The sequence below is a fragment of the Salmo salar genome, chromosome ssa21, assembly GCF_905237065.1.
Source record: "Salmo salar chromosome ssa21, Ssal_v3.1, whole genome shotgun sequence".
Taxonomy (NCBI): Eukaryota; Metazoa; Chordata; class Actinopteri; order Salmoniformes; family Salmonidae; genus Salmo; species Salmo salar.
The window spans coordinates 49,984,020-50,000,288 of record NC_059462.1 but is presented as its reverse complement, the minus strand read 5'-3'; the positions used below and the strand labels follow the sequence as shown (position 1 = coordinate 50,000,288).

At 42.7% G+C, this 16,269-nt stretch overlaps 2 protein-coding genes across 10 annotated transcripts in view; both read right to left on the bottom strand.

The window, feature by feature from the left end:
* LOC106582457 (serine/threonine-protein kinase 24) overlaps positions 1–2,273 on the bottom strand; it is a 33,303-nt gene extending 31,030 nt beyond the window's left edge. The window contains exon 1 of the mRNA XM_014165588.2: positions 1,718–2,273. Coding sequence (XP_014021063.1) covers positions 1,718–1,759 — 42 coding nt within the window. The 5' untranslated portion in view covers positions 1,760–2,273. The remainder of the gene's footprint in view (positions 1–1,717) is intronic.
* Positions 2,274–3,825: 1,552 nt separating this feature from the next.
* The window catches only part of LOC106582455 (dedicator of cytokinesis protein 9), a 268,403-nt gene continuing 255,959 nt past the window's right edge, over positions 3,826–16,269 (bottom strand). For 5 of the 9 annotated variants that reach the window (XM_014165579.2, XM_014165583.2, XM_014165584.2 and 2 more), the window contains exons 47-55: positions 12,844–12,957; positions 12,496–12,501; positions 11,297–11,326; positions 10,508–10,654; positions 10,207–10,417; positions 8,929–9,119; positions 7,760–7,860; positions 7,131–7,269; positions 3,826–6,732 (exon numbers count right to left, since the gene is read on the bottom strand). In XM_014165579.2, coding sequence (XP_014021054.2) covers positions 6,607–6,732; positions 7,131–7,269; positions 7,760–7,860; positions 8,929–9,119; positions 10,207–10,417; positions 10,508–10,654; positions 11,297–11,326; positions 12,496–12,501; positions 12,844–12,957 — 1,065 coding nt within the window. In that variant the 3' untranslated portion in view covers positions 3,826–6,606. Of the gene's footprint in view, positions 6,733–6,847; positions 6,856–7,130; positions 7,270–7,759; positions 7,861–8,928; positions 9,120–10,206; positions 10,418–10,507; positions 10,655–11,296; positions 11,327–12,495; positions 12,502–12,843; positions 12,958–16,269 lie in introns of all 9 variants that reach the window. The other 4 variants (XM_014165582.2, XM_014165587.2, XM_014165586.2 and 1 more) reach the window with 3 other exon arrangements.

The following is a 16,269-nucleotide window of genomic DNA, read 5'->3' as shown; positions in this document are numbered from 1 at the left end:
GTCATCTAGGTGAAAAATCATCCTATTGAGTCTGACCTCGATGGGAAAAACAACACTGGGCACTGTGACTACAGGCTCCACATGCTGGGAACCTCCACAGTCAGGTTTATCACCACTGCTAAAACATCCCTATAAAAAGCATGAGTTTGATCCTCTCCCAGCTGCAACACCAGATTGCGTGGTCCACTGCAGTCAGTCTGCACCCTGAGGCTCATCCCCCCCCCCGCCCCATATACACACACTCCACTTCTCCCTCTGGGTCAGCTCTACCCAGGCCAAGCCTGAATGAACCAGGTTACCACCATTCAGGAGAGGACAGTACAGTAGTGAAACATGGCTCTATTCATGCAGCTCAAGGCTATCTCGCGGTGGTGCCCCATGAGAATGACAGTCATATGTCCATTGTCGGAATGGGGAATGACCTAGAGACCTAGTTGTCTTACAAGATAAGCCATGTCCTGGCAGCTTTCTTGTTGACTGCCTGCACTGAAAAATGTCAAGAATGTTTAAGAGGAAAGATTTACTTTCCACTGCCTCAAAACTGGCAGGCACCTCAGTCACATGTTGCTGTTTTGCTTTCATGTTTCCTTGTTGAATAAAAGGTGTTTAGTGGTTGCGCCATTGAGTCGTGCTTAAAATGTATTGCCTTTCTGAGTAATCACAATTTATCACTAGCCACTTTATATTATATAATGTTTACTTACCCTACATTACTCATCTCTTATGTATATACTGTACGCTATACCATCTACTGCATCTTGCCATCTGATGTAATTAAATGTATCACTAGCCACTTTAAACAATGCCACTTTATATAATGTTCTCATACCCTACATTGCTCATCTCATATGTATATACTGTACGCTATACCATCTACCAGATCTTGCCATCTTGATGTAATGTATCACTAGCCACTTTAAACAATGTCACTTCATATGATGTTTTCATACTCTACATTACTCATCTCATATGTATATACTGTACTCTATACCATCTACTGCATCTTGCCCATGTCGTTCGGCCATCAGTCATTTATATATTTGTATGTACATTTTCGTATTCATTCCTTTACACTTGTGTGTATAAGGTAGTTGTTGTGAAATTGTTAGGTTATATTACTTGTTAGATATTACTGCATGGTCGGAACTAGAAGCACAAGCATTTCGCTACACTTGCATTAAAACCTGCTAACCATGTGTATGTGACAAATACATTTGATTTGATAAACAATTAATGTGCATTAGTGTACCACTACAGGGAAAGCATTTCAGTTGTAGCTCAGGATTTGGCTTAAATGGCAAACACTTATTGTTCTAGCAACATGCTCAATAGTTTATATATTGTAAAACAGATGCTTAACTTTGACATCCAGTCTACAGGACTGTCAGAAACAGACTGCACCACATGGGGCCAATCTGGCCACATCTCTGCTCAACATAAATATGGCTCAATAGATTGGCCTCATCAGTGGGCCTTTTTATGGTGCAAAGAATCCAATACTTTGTGTCTTTCCATAGCTGGCTAGCTAAGTGGCTAGTTAACGTTAACTAATAAACTAACACAGCTAGTGAGGATGTGATCATAAATAAAGTCGAGTTACTGATCACGTAATCGAGTCAGTATCGTTAGTAAGGTTAGCTGGCTAACAAGTTTGCTAAAGTATTGCAAAGAAATTGAGGGAGACCGACTACTTGATGAACTAAGACAAAAATCTTACCTGCATCCCTGGAATGCCACTCTGAACCGGGGAATGAGCCATGTCGTCATAAAATAAACAATCAGCAAAATTCGTACTCAGTTGACGCCACTTTCGTTTGCTAGCTAAATGAGTTACTGTAGCTAGCCCAAATCGGAGGAGAGTGCAAAGCTGTTTATGTCCAGCTAATGATACCTTGCGTTATAGGAATTATAATGCCGGATTTACTCAAAGTCTCTAGCTATCATGGAATCAGCTCAAAAACATTGCTTTTTTTTTTTAGCTGCAATGTCTTGGAAGTTGTGCCTCTTCCGCAGATAGCAAACTAGCTAACGTTAGCTAGCTAAATCTTCAACAGAAGAACAAACTAGGCTCTACACAAGTCTCACCAAAACCTTAAATGTTTTCGAGAATATCCGATGAACAGTGAGAATAATATAATAAATTTAGGATAGTTGTCTCATTTGTTGCGCTGTCCTCATCACTTTTCTCTATTGCCCTCCGCCATTTTGATAGCTGTCATTCTCACATTAGGGGGAACCCTTCAGAAAAACTACAGCCGTGCGCAGCGAACCGGAATACTCCTACAGGGAAGCTCCCAAGCAAATCAACACCCACGCCATTGGCCGTTCGATAGCCAATGGGCCCTCAGCAACACTTCCACCGCCGCGTCTGAAAAGACTGCATACCGCGTCCGAAAAGACTGCATACCGCGTACCAAAGCGGCAAAAGTAGCGAGCTAGGTACTGATGTGAGACCCTGTAGAAATTCAGCCAACTCCGATATGACTGACAAACATTGACGTATATACCATGCTATGTAAACTGAGCCAAGTAGCTAACGAATTAGAAAGGATTACTTGTAGAATTTCAGGTTTTTAGATACACAAACTACAGTTATGCTGGTAATGGATTGCATCTCTCTCTCACTCCCAACTTTCAGTCTGTATAGTTGCATTGTGTCCCGTTACCATGATGTCCCACAAGGCAAGGGGTTGACAACAATGATGTACTATGTTTAATAAAACTTTAATAAATATGTCTATCTATGTTTAATAAATGCTGAATTGTTGATTGATATGACTTGAGTTGTCTCTTATTACTAAACTTCCTGGTATGGGTTTTGAATATATGAATACCTTAATTATCTGCCAATCAGCTGCCCCTGTGTCTTCCCCTCAGAAATACACTTGTTGTGAGAAGAAACATATTGGAGAGAGAGAGAGAGAGAGAGAGAGAGCTAGGTTAAGTCCCAGTGACTGATGAAAAAAGTAAAAAAATATATATATATTTGTCTAGGATTTATGACCCGTCATTACAATGGACTTGTATGTATTGTAAAACATTACAATGGACTTGTATGTATTGTAAAACATTACAAAAGCTTTTGGTTGACAGACAAGTCTGAGAGCGCTTGCTATACATCACTTCAGCAGTCTGAGTTAATTCACCTCAGAGAGAGTGCTCTCGATAGGCCTACTGGAGGGGACTTAGCGATTTGGTGGCCCGTTTCAAACAAAGACTGTTGAGGGGCCCCACTAACAAGAAGAAAAATATGATTGTGGGGGAGGTAGAGGCGGTTTATAAGGTAAAGGACATGGGTGAGGTAAAGGTAGAGGAGTGAAATGATATGCTGTATTTGTTATATTCTTCCAGAATGGAATTCTTGACAAGTATCTTTTAAAATTAATTAAGAGAGAGCACTATCAAAAGAAGTCGTGGGGCAGAGGTAGAGGTGGTTGAGGCTGAGGAGTTCATCGAAAGCTACATGCGTGACCTTGATGGGTTGGTCATAATGTCTGCAAAAGTTGTGAACGACACAAGGCCAGAGGAAAGTCAACACGGCAGCCACATGACACCAGGGCAAACAGCTGTAAACTCGCAATGTAACATGTTATACCTCTTCTGTCTTATTGTTCCATTTAGGGCCTCATGATTGAAGGAGGTGGGGGACATAAAGGAAGTCTTCTGTGCTGGTTCCACGTCCTGCAGATAAAATAAGATTAGGATTACATTTATGTGTTTGACCTATACACCCATCAATATGGTTTAGAACCAAACATTCCATATCTAGGGCGGTTGTACAATTATTGGACAATAAACAAACAAAGTTTATTAGGAAATCCCAAGTAGAAGTGAAGAGGAATGAGTGAATTTTATTGAAAAGAAAAGCATTAGAGAACATTTCTGTTTACAGCAGAAAAGTGACTTTCTGTTAAATAAAAATTAAAAACCCATTGCTTCCCAAATATAAAATGATTTCTTTAACATTTGAATAAACACTCAAATGGTAAAAGCTTCATATAACTTCCACAGTAGGTCTCTGAATAAACACTAGAAGTGCTTTGAAAAGAAGGATGAACATAATCTTTACAATGTATAATTGAACCCAACACAGCAAGACACTGTACCTGGCAAAATACAAATATTGCACTCCTTTTTTTATATACATGAATAAACAGCTTGGAATATACTTATATGCAATGGCTTTAAATAATTTTTTTTAAATCCCATTCTAAGACATTTAAGTGATTAAGGTTGAATGCTAACTTTTTCATAGGAGGCTCTTTTTCCAATAAATTGCAGCTTTGTAGAAATATAACAAGTCTTCGTGTACATGTACAGAGAGATGAATGCCAATGTATGCAGCATATATTTAAGCAATAAGGCACCTCAGGGGTCTAGTATATGGCCAATATTCCCTCGGCTAAGGGCTGTTCTTATGTACGACGCAACACGGAGTGCCTGGATACAGCCATTAGCCGTGCTATATTGGCCATATACCACGAACCCCTGAGGTGGCTTATTGCTATTATAAACTGGTTACTAACGTAATTAAAAAAGTAAAAATATGTGTTTTTGTCATACCCGTGGTAAATGGTCTGATATACCACAGCTTTCAGCCAATCAGCATTCAGGGCTCAAACCACCTGGTTTATAATGTTCGTCAAGACATCAATACATAGAAAATCACTTGAAGAGTTCAGAGCAGAAGACAAATGATCGAAACAAACAGAGATCAAAATGAGACGACAGAAAGCTGATGAGGGCTAGTGACATCACATGCACATTTCTGTCGCTTTAAGGATCCCTATGGGGACAGCTCCACAGGAAACACTACCAGTGATGTCATATACAGTGGCAAGAAAAAGTATGTGAACCCTTTGGAATTACCTGGATTTCTGCATAAATTTGACATCAAATTTGATCTGATTTTCATCTAAGTCACAACAATACACAAACACAGTGTGCTTAAACTAATAACCCCCAAATTATTGTATTTTTCTTGTCTATATTGAATACATAATTTAAACATTCACAGTGTAGGTTGGAAAAAGTATGTGAACCCCTAAGCTAATGACTTCTCCAAAAGCTAATTAGAGTCAGGAGTCAGCTAACCTGGAGTCCAATCAATGAGACGAGATTGGAGATGTTGACTAGAGCTGCCTTGCCCTATAAAAAACACTCACAAAATTTGCATTTTCTATTCACAAGAAGCATTGCCTGATATGTCCCATGCCTTGAACAAAAGAGATCGCAGAAGACCTAAGATTAAGATTTGTCAACTTGCATAAAGCTGGAAAGGGTTACAAAAGTATCTCTAAAGGCCTTGATGTTCATGAATTGTCTATAAATGGAGAAAGTTCAGCACTGTTGCTACTCTCCCTGGGAGTGGCCGTCCTACAAAGATGACGGCAAGAGCACAGTGCAGAATGCTCAATGAGGTTAAGAAGAATCCTAGAGTGTCAGCGAAAGACTTACAGAAATCTCTGAAAGATGCTAACATCTCTGTTGACGAGTCTACAATACGTAAACCACTAAACAAGAATGGTGTTCATGGGAGGACACCATGGAAGAAGCCACTGCTGTCCAAAAAAAAAACATTGCTGCACGTCTGAAGTTCGCAAAAGAGCACCTGGATGTTCCACAGCACTACTGGCAAAATATTCTGTGGACAGATGAAAATAAAGTTGTGTTGTTTGGAAGGAAGGAACACACAGCACTATGTGTGGAGAAAAAAAGGCACAGCACACCAACACCAAAACCTCATCCCAACTGTAAACTATGGTGAAGGGAGCATCATAGTTTGGGGCTGCTTTGTTGCCTCATGGCCTGGACAGCCTGCTATCATCGAAGGAAAAATGAATTCCCAAGTTTATCAAGACATTTTGCAGGAGAATGTAAGGCTAGCTGTCCGCCAATTGAAGCTCAACAGAAGTTAGGTGATGCAACAGGACAACAACCCAATAGACAGAAGTAAATCATGAACAGAATGGCTTGAACAGAAGAAAATATGCCTTCTGGAGTGGCCCAGTCAGTCCTGATGCTGTGGCATGACCTCAAGAGAGTGGTTCGCACCAGACATCCCAAGAATATTGTGGAACTGAAACAGTTTTATAAAGAGGAATGGTCCAAAATTCCTCCTGACCGTTGTGCAGGTCTGATCCACAACTACAGAAAACGTTTGGTTGAGGTTATTGCTGCCAAAGAAGGGTTAACCTGTTATTAAATCCAAGGGTTCACATACTTTTTCCAACCTGCACTGTGAATGTTTACACGGTGTGTTCAATAAAGACATGATGAATAAGCCCACCATGCCTCAAGTCACCCCCCCCCCTTCTCTCTGTTCATGTGGCATTCTTTTAGTTCATCCAACCTCATGGATGAATGCCCCTGGTCCCATCCTCAACAGAGTGACTGTACTCTATACAACAGTGTAACACGGTCCTTTGACCTGGCCCATCGGACAAGCCAGAGAAGGTGTGAGAGAAAATTAACAGAACATCAATATTGTCTAAGTTTAGCCAGAAGCAAACTTGATGATAAGGAGAACAGAAAAGCAGGAATGGCCACTCATGGCAGCGCTGGCACAGAGCATTGAGGTCAGGAGTCAGCCAATCCCTGTGGGTCTCACACCACAGAGGAGGAGTTGGGCATGCCCACGATGGTGGCACCGCTGGGGGTACCACTGATGACGTTGAAGATGTGCAGTGAGTCTGGAAGAACGCTCTTCATGCCATCCTCCACTGGAATGATCTGGAAGGGAGCGATGGAGGGTGTTCAAGATTATGTTAAAGGTACAAATTATTCTTTCAGACAACTTAGTAAGAATAAATCACATGTAATAAAGCCCATGCCAAAGATGTTTTACCATCCAATCTGCTCATGTCAGCACAAAGGAAAAACAGAGGGAAAAGGGGGTTATCAAATATCACAATAGCATGAAATATTATAAAATTACTATGAAATCCCAATGCCCTACTAATAATAACTGTTACTTTCATAATAATACTCCAATTAAACTGTTTTACCAGTATTGCAATCAAAACAAACACAACAGATTCTTCCAAAATGTACAAATAATCAAAAACGGCTGATGAACAAACAATGATGGATCCCAATGTTTGTTACGCTAGTAGATAACTCATGCTTACTGGCTCGTGCATGATGGCGGACAGCTCTCTGGCCAGGTCTCTGTAGTTGGCCTTCATCTCGTCATGGTACTCCTGCTGGTCCTCTTTAATCAGCCGCTCGTTGATGCCCAGGCCATGGCCACACGCCTCCACAAACTGCCTGCTCCACAAAAGACCAGTGTCATACATAGTCAGCCACCTGAGCCACGGCCTGTTCACCCCGCTACATTCCAGAAGGCGAGGTCAGTACAGGTGCATCAAAGTTGGGACCGAGAGACTGAAAAACAGCTTCTATCTCACGGCCATCAGACTGTTAAATAGTCACCATTAGCCGGCCCCTGCCCAGTACCCTGCCCTGAACTTTAGTCACGGTCACTAGACGGCAACTACCAGGTTACCCTACCTTGCACCTTAGAGCCTGCTGCCCTATGTACTGTACATAGTCATGGAACACTGGTCACTTTAAAAATGGATCACTGGCCCCTTTAATAATGTTTACATAGTGTTTTACCCACTTCATATGTATATACTGTATTCTAGTCATTGAACACCTGTCACTTTAATAATGATTACATACTGTTTTACCCACTTCATATGTATATTCCTGTCAAGACCTATCCTATTTTACAATGTGTACTTTAACAACTCACCTGAAGACCTCTTTAAGTTGTTTGACACTGTTGTCAGGGTACTTCTTGGTGCTGGCATCATCCAGGAAAGCTCGGGCATATGCGAGGGGACCAGCATTTACCTATAGATTAAAGGAAAATGTATTTTAGATTCACAAGTTGAGGGATATCTTTACCATATAGAACAAGTTGAGGGATATCTTTACCATGTAGAACAAGTTGAGGGATATCTTTACCATATAGAACAAGTTGAGGGATATCTTTACCATATAGAACAAGTTGAGGGATATCTTTACCATGTAGAACAAGTTGAGGGATATCTTTACCATACAGAACAAGTTGAGGGATGTCTTTACCATATAGAACAAGTTGAGGGATATCTTTACCACATAGAACAAGTTGAGGGATATCTTTACCACATAGAACAAGTTGAGGGATATCTTTACCATACAGAACAAGTTGAGGGATATCTTTACCATGCAGAACAAGTTGAGGGATATCTTTACCATATAGAACAAGTTGAGGGATATCTTTACCATGTAGAACAAGTTGAGGGATGTCTTTACCATACAGAACAAGTTGAGGGATATCTTTACCATACAGAACAAGTTGAGGGATATCTTTACCATATAGAACAAGTAGAGGGATATCTTTACCATGTAGAACAAGTTGAGGGATATCTTTACCATGTAGAACAAGTTGAGGGATATCTTTACCATACAGAACAAGTTGAGGGATATCTTTACCATGTAGAACAAGTTGAGGGATATCTTTACCATACAGAACAAGTTGAGGGATATCTTTACCATGTAGAACAAGTTGAGGGATATCTTTACCATACAGAACAAGTTGAGGGATATCTTTACCATACAGAACATCTATTGAATAAAATAGTTGAATGGGTAAAATGAGAAAGTGTCTGTGGTTTGTGAGGACAGCGGATGTGGTTTGTGAGGACGGAAGATGTGGTTTGTGAGGACAGCGGATGTGGTTTGTGAGGACGGAAGATGTGGTTTGTGAGGACAGCGGATGTGGTTTGTGAGGACAGCGGATGTGGTTTGTGAGGACAGCGGATGTGGTTTGTGAGGACAGAGGATGTGGTTTGTGAGGACAGAGGATGTGGTTTGTGAGGACAGAGGATGTGGTTTGTGAGGACAGAGGATGTGGTTTGTGAGGACGGATGTCTGTACCTGGACACTGATGCTGCCCTGTAGTTTCAGCTGCAGGCGGATCATGTCCACCTCGCTGGTGGCAACTAGCTGTCTTAGCTCGGTCAACCTCTTGCTCATCTCGTCTATAGCCACCTCTATGGGGTTCAGGTCTGTGTGGTGTTGGTACATCACCGCAATTCGCTTCTTCACATAGGGGAAACAGTGGGTTGCTGAGAGAGAGAGAGAGAGAGAGAGAGAGAGAGAGAGAGAGAGAGAGAGAGAGAGAGAGAGAGAGAGAGAGAGAGAGAGAGAGAGAGAGAGAGAGAGAGAGAGAGAGAGAGAGAGAGAGAGATAGATAGATAGATAGATAGATAGATAGATAGATAGATAGATAGATAGATAGATAGATAGATAGATAGATAGATAGATAGATAGATAGATAGATAGATAGATAGATAGATAGATAGATAGATAGATAGATAGATAGATAGATAGATAGATAGATTAACGTGGTTTCGCTTACGTCACCCTATTTGGCCCACAACAACTCCTTACCAACACGTGCATTTCTTAGGTGATCAGACAGATGTGTGTTCCAAGCAGCATTATAGTGTGAGACTCATTCACTCACTAAAGACCTTTGAGGTAAGGCAGCCCTATCAGTTAATGAAGATAAAGGTTGCACTACGGGATCTTTCACACTGTTAAACTAAATAAAACACAACCAATTAGGATGAAGAAGGATTCTAAACAAAGAGCTGACATACTCAGAACCTAATCCAATATTTCCATAATTACACACGACCCTTCCTAATATGACAGCGAGAAAGATACAGGTATGCCGGCACTAGCTAAGGTATTCTATGGTAATGAGGTGCTTGCCTGAGTAAATACTATAGATACTATGACATGTTTAACATCAGTATTCCCATGTGAGTGGATCTGTGTGGACTGATGGGTTTTGATACGGTTGTCTGCTGGGTCCCATGGACTACACATATCTGTAGATTGTCTGGAGTCCCTCCCCCTTTTTCCAGCTACTCGTAGGGAATGTTCTAAGCAGTATGTGAGGATCATGTTAGTTTGAGTGATAAGGAACCTGTCTGATATTTGTGTCTCGTTGTTTTCAGTGAGACGAGTCATCTAGAGGTGTGTCCCAATCTGTGTCTCTAAAGCGGAAATCATATCTTAAATTCACAGATTTTGTCAGAACTTCTCTACATCCATGACCAGCACATCGGAAGGAGAGGTCTAGCTATGGGTCTCTACTGTGAACATGTTGACCCTATGATTCACATGAAGTACTGTAGAACCTACTGGTCAGGATGGTCCTGCGTTTGTACTGCTCCTCCACCCCTCCCTGCTTCTTCCCCGACACGGTGAAGGGCATCTCGAAGACGAAGCGCCGGATGTTGTGGCTCTTCTCAAAGTCTGTCTTCCTGTCCATCAGCTCCTTCTCTTCCAGGAACGGAGTAACGTGGGTCACCTGGATGTAGGCGTACCTAGAGTCCAGATCTTTAGGGTTGATCTGGATGGGACGCATAACATGAAGGACCAATCAGAACCATGGAAACCCAAAATAAATGGTAAAATACTAAGAGTAAAGTTTGACTCTTACCCTCCCAGAGTCCTGAATCATCTTGACATTCTCTGGGCCGAACTTGTCAGAGTAGAGCTTGAGTAGCCTCTGAGATATCTCTGACAGTGGGGTGAATTTGGGTTCTTTGTAGATGTACTCCTTACCATCTTCATCCTCAAAGAATCCCTAGGAGGAAGCCAACATTACACACTATGGTTATAGTACATACAGTACTAGAGAATAGGAAAACAACATGAAAACACAAATGTGAAGGTATTTAGGTAACAAAGACATCAAAAGTAGTATGAACACCTAAAACAATGAGCACAACAACACAAGCGAGGAGCTAAGGCACTATAATCCTGAACCTAAGAGCAAGAAATATTCCCAAAAGCACAGAAACAAACAACAAAACTGGTCTAGGAACAGTGCTATGGGACCAATAAAAATGATGAATGCAGAGGATTGAATTTCACTTTATCAAAGGGTCTACAGTATTTATACCCCAACAAACAACAATAAAAAGTACCTTAACACTGTAGATTAATGGGGTAGTAGCCACCAACTAGATGAGGATACATTTACCCAGTAAGACATGAAATCCTACCATTAAACCTTGACTAATATAGCCTCCTGTTGTCAGGGCAACACTGAGCCAGGCAGTAGTAGAGAGTGCTGAGATGGATAAGATAAGCTAGGAGGAGGTAATGAAGCGGTGATGGACACATACCAGTAATACCACTGACTGTACTAACCCAGACCACAATCATACGCCTTAAGCTTCAACGCAGTGCATTCACCAGATTCATCACTTTCTCATTCATTTACCTCAGTCTCAGAGTCAGTAAACTGGTACTGCTACGGAGTTGTAAGGTAGAGCAACAGAAAACAAAATCATAGTTATTCCAACACTACCCAGACTACAACTATAGCAGATAAGCATTCACACCATAACACCACATACAGAAATAACAGAAGGAACAAGTCAGAAGGAACAAGGCTCTGGGAAGCTTATCCACTCCAACAAAGCAAACTGTCAAAAGCAACTAGTTAACACACTGAAAGACGAGGAAAAACCAGGTGTAAGAAGATTTAGGTGAAAATGACATCTAAAAATGGAAGCATAAAAAGCCAAATTCAGTGGATTATTCCATTGGATCAGCAACATGCATTACTGTTGTAAAAAAGAGTAAAGCAAGTAGGTGGAAGGTAGTGGTGAGTTAATGTAACCGCTAAGAGCTTTAAGCAGCACACAAGTGGTTGAAACATGTCATGGATTACAGCAGCAGCACACTAGTGGCTGAAACATGTCATGGATTACAGCAGCAGCACACTAGTGGCTGAAACATGTCATGGATTACAGCAGCAGCACACTAGTGGCTGAAACATGTCATGGATTACAGCAGCATCACACTAGTGGCTGAAACATGTCATGGATTACAGCAGCATCACACTAGTGGCTGAAACATGTCATGGATTACAGCAGCAGCACACTAGTGGCTGAAACATGTCATGGATTACAGCAGCATCACACTAGTGGCTGAAACATGTCATGGATTACAGCAGCAGCACACTAGTGGCTGAAACATGTCATGGATTACAGCAGCAGCACACTAGTGGCAGAAACATGTCATGGATTACAGCAGCAGCACACTTGTGACTGAAACATGTCATGGATTACAGCAGCAGCACACTAGTGGCTGAAACATGTCATGGATTACAGCAGCTGCACACTAGTGGCTGAAACATGTCATGGATTACAGCAGCAGCACACTAGTGGCTGAAACATGTCATGGATTACAGCAGCATCACACTAGTGGCTGAAACATGTAATGGATTACAGCAGCATCACACTAGTGGCTGAAACATGTCATGGATTACAGCAGCATCACACTAGTGGCTGAAACATGTCATGGATTACAGCAGCAGCACACTAGTGGCTGAAACATGTCATGGATTACAGCAGCAGCACACCACATAGATTTAGGCTGCTCAGGAAAGTGAGCAGAGCCTACGGCAGAACTTACCGCTGCCTTTAAAGAGGATGAAAAGCAGAAAAAAAGCATTAGAATGAGTAACAAAAGACCACGTGATGTGGTCATGCTTTTATCAATCAAAACGCTTCCAGCAGCTCCCATGCTCCCATCAAGATGATCACCGTTTTGATATAGGGCACTGGGAGACGTATTCTAAATGTCTGAATTAATCTTTAAATAAAACAAAAAATATAATATCTACAATATCTAATACCTGTATAACATACTGGAAAGAGCAAAGCAATAGTATAGTGGGAAAGGGAAACAACTTGTTTGATCTCCATTGCATTGTTTTTTGTTGTACGACAGCCTACCATCAGATTTCAATCATTATCTTACCTGGCCAAAGAAAGCCACTCTGAAGTAGGTTCCCAGCAGCCTCTTGCCCGTGTGCATGACCTCTGTCACTTTGATGTAGGCACGATGCAGTGTGTCATACAGGTGAGACAGTTTCTATGGAATTGAGAAACACACAAATACATTGATAAGAATCTGTGTCTTTATCCATGTTTGGGGGCCTTGAGACATTATTGATGAGCCCCATGACATAGACAGTGACATCAGAGGGAGTTGAGCCCCATGACATAGACAGTGACATCAGAGGGAGTTGAGCCCCATGACATAGACAGTGACATCAGAGGGAGTTGAGCCCCATGACATAGACAGTGACATCAGAGGGAGTTGAGCCCCATGACATAGACAGTGACATCAGAAGGAGTTGAGCCCCATGACATAGACAGTGACATCAGAGGGAGTTGAGCCCCATGACATAGACGGTGACATCAGAAGGAGTTGAGCCCCATGACATAGACAGTGACATCAGAGGGAGTTGGGCCCCATGACATAGACAGTGACATCAGAGGGACTTGAGCCTGATGATATAGACAGTGACATCAGAGGGAGTTGGGCCCCATGACATAGACAGTGACATCAGAAGGAGTTGAGCCCCATGACATAGAGAGTGACATCAGAGGGAGTTGAGCCCCATGACATAGACAGTGACATCAGAAGGAGTTGAGCCCCATGACATAGACAGTGACATCAGAGGGAGTTGAGCACCATGACATAGACAGTGACATCAGAGGGAGTTGAGCCCCATGACATAGACAGTGACATCAGCGGGAGTTGAGCACCATGACATAGACAGTGACATCAGAGGGAGTTGGGCCCCATGACATAGACAGTGACATCAGCGGGAGTTGGGCCCCATGACATAGACAGTGACATCAGAGGGAGTTGGGCCCCATGACATAGACAGTGACATCAGAGGGACTTGAGCCTGATGATATAGACAGTGACATCAGAGGGAGTTGGGCCCCATGACATAGACAGAGACATCAGCAGGAGTTGGGCCCCATGACATAGAGAGTGACATCAGAGGGAGTTGGGCCCCATGACATAGACAGTGACATCTGCGGGAGTTGAGCCCCCTTTCAAAAAATGTAGAACTAAGAACAGATATAGCCCTTGGTTCACTCCAGACCTGACTGCCCTCGACCAGCACAAAAACATCCTGTGGCGGACTGCAATAGCATCGAATAGTCCCCGCGATTTTGCAACTTTTCAGGGAAGTCAGGAACCAATACACGCAGTCAGTCAGGAAAGCAAAGGCTAGCTTTTTCAAACAGAAATTTGCATCCTGTAGCTCTAACTCCAAAAAATGTTGGGACACTGTAAAGTCCATGGAGAATAAGAGCACCTCCTCCCAGTTGCCAACTGCACTGAGGCAAGGTAACACTGTCACCACCGATAAATCCACGATAATCGAGAATTTCAATAAGCATTTCTCTACGGCTGGCCATGCTTTCCTCCTGGCTACTCCAACCCCGGCCAACAGCCCCGCATCCCCCTGCAGCTACTTGCCCAAGCCTCCCCAGCTTCTCTTTCACCCAAATCCAGTTAGAAGATGTTCTGAAAGAGCTGCAAAACCTGGACCCGTACAAATCAGCTGGGCTAGACAATCTGGACCCTCTCTTTCTAAAATTATCCGCTGCCATTGTTGCAACCCCTATTACCAGTCTGTTCAACCTTACTTTAGTATCGTCCGAGATCCCTAAAGATTGGAAAGCTGCCACGGTCATCCCCCTCTTCAAAGGGGGTGACACTCTAGACCCAAACTGTTATAGACCAATATCCATCCTGCCCTGCCTTTCTAAAGTCTTCGAAAGCCAAGTTAATAAACAGATCACTGACCATTTCAAATCCCACCGTACCTTCTCCACTGTGAAATCCGGTTTCCGAGCTGGTCACGGGTGCACCTCAGCCACGCTCAAGGTACTAAACGATATCATAACCGTCATCGATAAAAGACAGTACTGTGCAGCCGTCTTCATCGACCTGGCCAAGGCTTTCGACTCTGTCAATCTGGCAGACTCAACAGCCTTGGTTTCTCAAATTACTGCCTCGCCTGGTTCACCAACTACTTCTCAGACAGAGTTCAGTGTGTCAAATCAGACCTCTGGCAGTCTCTATGGGGGTACCACAGGGTTAAATTCTCAGGCTGACTCTTTTCTCTGTATATATCAACGATGTCGCTCTTGCTGCGGGTGATTCCCTGATCCACCTCTACGTAGACAACACCATTCTGTATACATCTGGCCCTTCTTTGGACACTGTGTTAACAAACCTCCAAACGAGCTTCAATGCCATGCAACACTCCTTCCGTGGCCTCCAACTGCTCTTAAACACTAGTAAAACCAAATGCATGCTTTTCAACCGTTCGCTGCCCGCACCCGCCCAACCCGACTAGCATCACTACTCTGGACGGTTCTGACTTAGAATATGTGGACAACTACAAATACCTTGGTGTCTGGTTAGACTGTAAACTCTCCTTCCAGACTCATATTAAACATCTCCAATCCAAAATTAAATCTAGAATTGGCTTCCTATTTCGCAACAAAGCCTCCTTCCCTCACGCCGCCAAACATACCCTCGTAAAACTGACTATCCTACCAATCCTTGACTTTGGCGATGTCATTTACAAAATAGCCTCCAATACTCTACTCAGCAAACTGGATGCAGTCTATCACAGTGCCATCCATTTTGTCACCAAAGCCCCATATACCACCCACCACTGCGACCTGTATGCTCTAGTCAGCTGGCCATCGCTACATATTCGTCGCCAGACCCACTGGCTCCAGGTCATCTATAAGTCTCTGCTAGGTAAAGCTCCACCTTATCTCAGCTCACTGGTCACGATAACAACACCCACCCGCAGCACGCGCTCCAGCAGGTATATCTCACTGGTCATCCCCAAAGCCAACACCTCTTTTGGCCGCCATTCCTTCCAGTTCTCTGCTGCCAATGACTGGAACGAACTGCAAAAATCGCTGAAGCTGGAGACCTATATTTCCCTCACTAACTTTAAACATCAGCTATCTGAGCAGCTAACCGATCGCTGCACCTGTACATAGCCCATCTGTAAATAGCCCACCCAATCTACCTACCTCATCCCCATATTGTTTTTATTTACTTTTCTGCTCTTTTGCACACCAGTATTTCTACTTGCACATCTCCATCTGCTCATCTATCACTCCAGTGTTAATTTGCTAAATTGTAATTACTTCGCTACTATGGCCTATTTATTGCCTTACCTCCTCACACCATTTGCACACACTGTGTATAGATTTAATTTTTTTCTATTTTGTTAATGACTGTATTCCATGTGTAACTCTGTGTTGTTGTTTGTTGCACTGCTTCGCTTTATCTTGGCCAGGTCGCAGTTGTAAATGAGAACTTGTTCTCACCAAGCCTACCTGGTTAAAT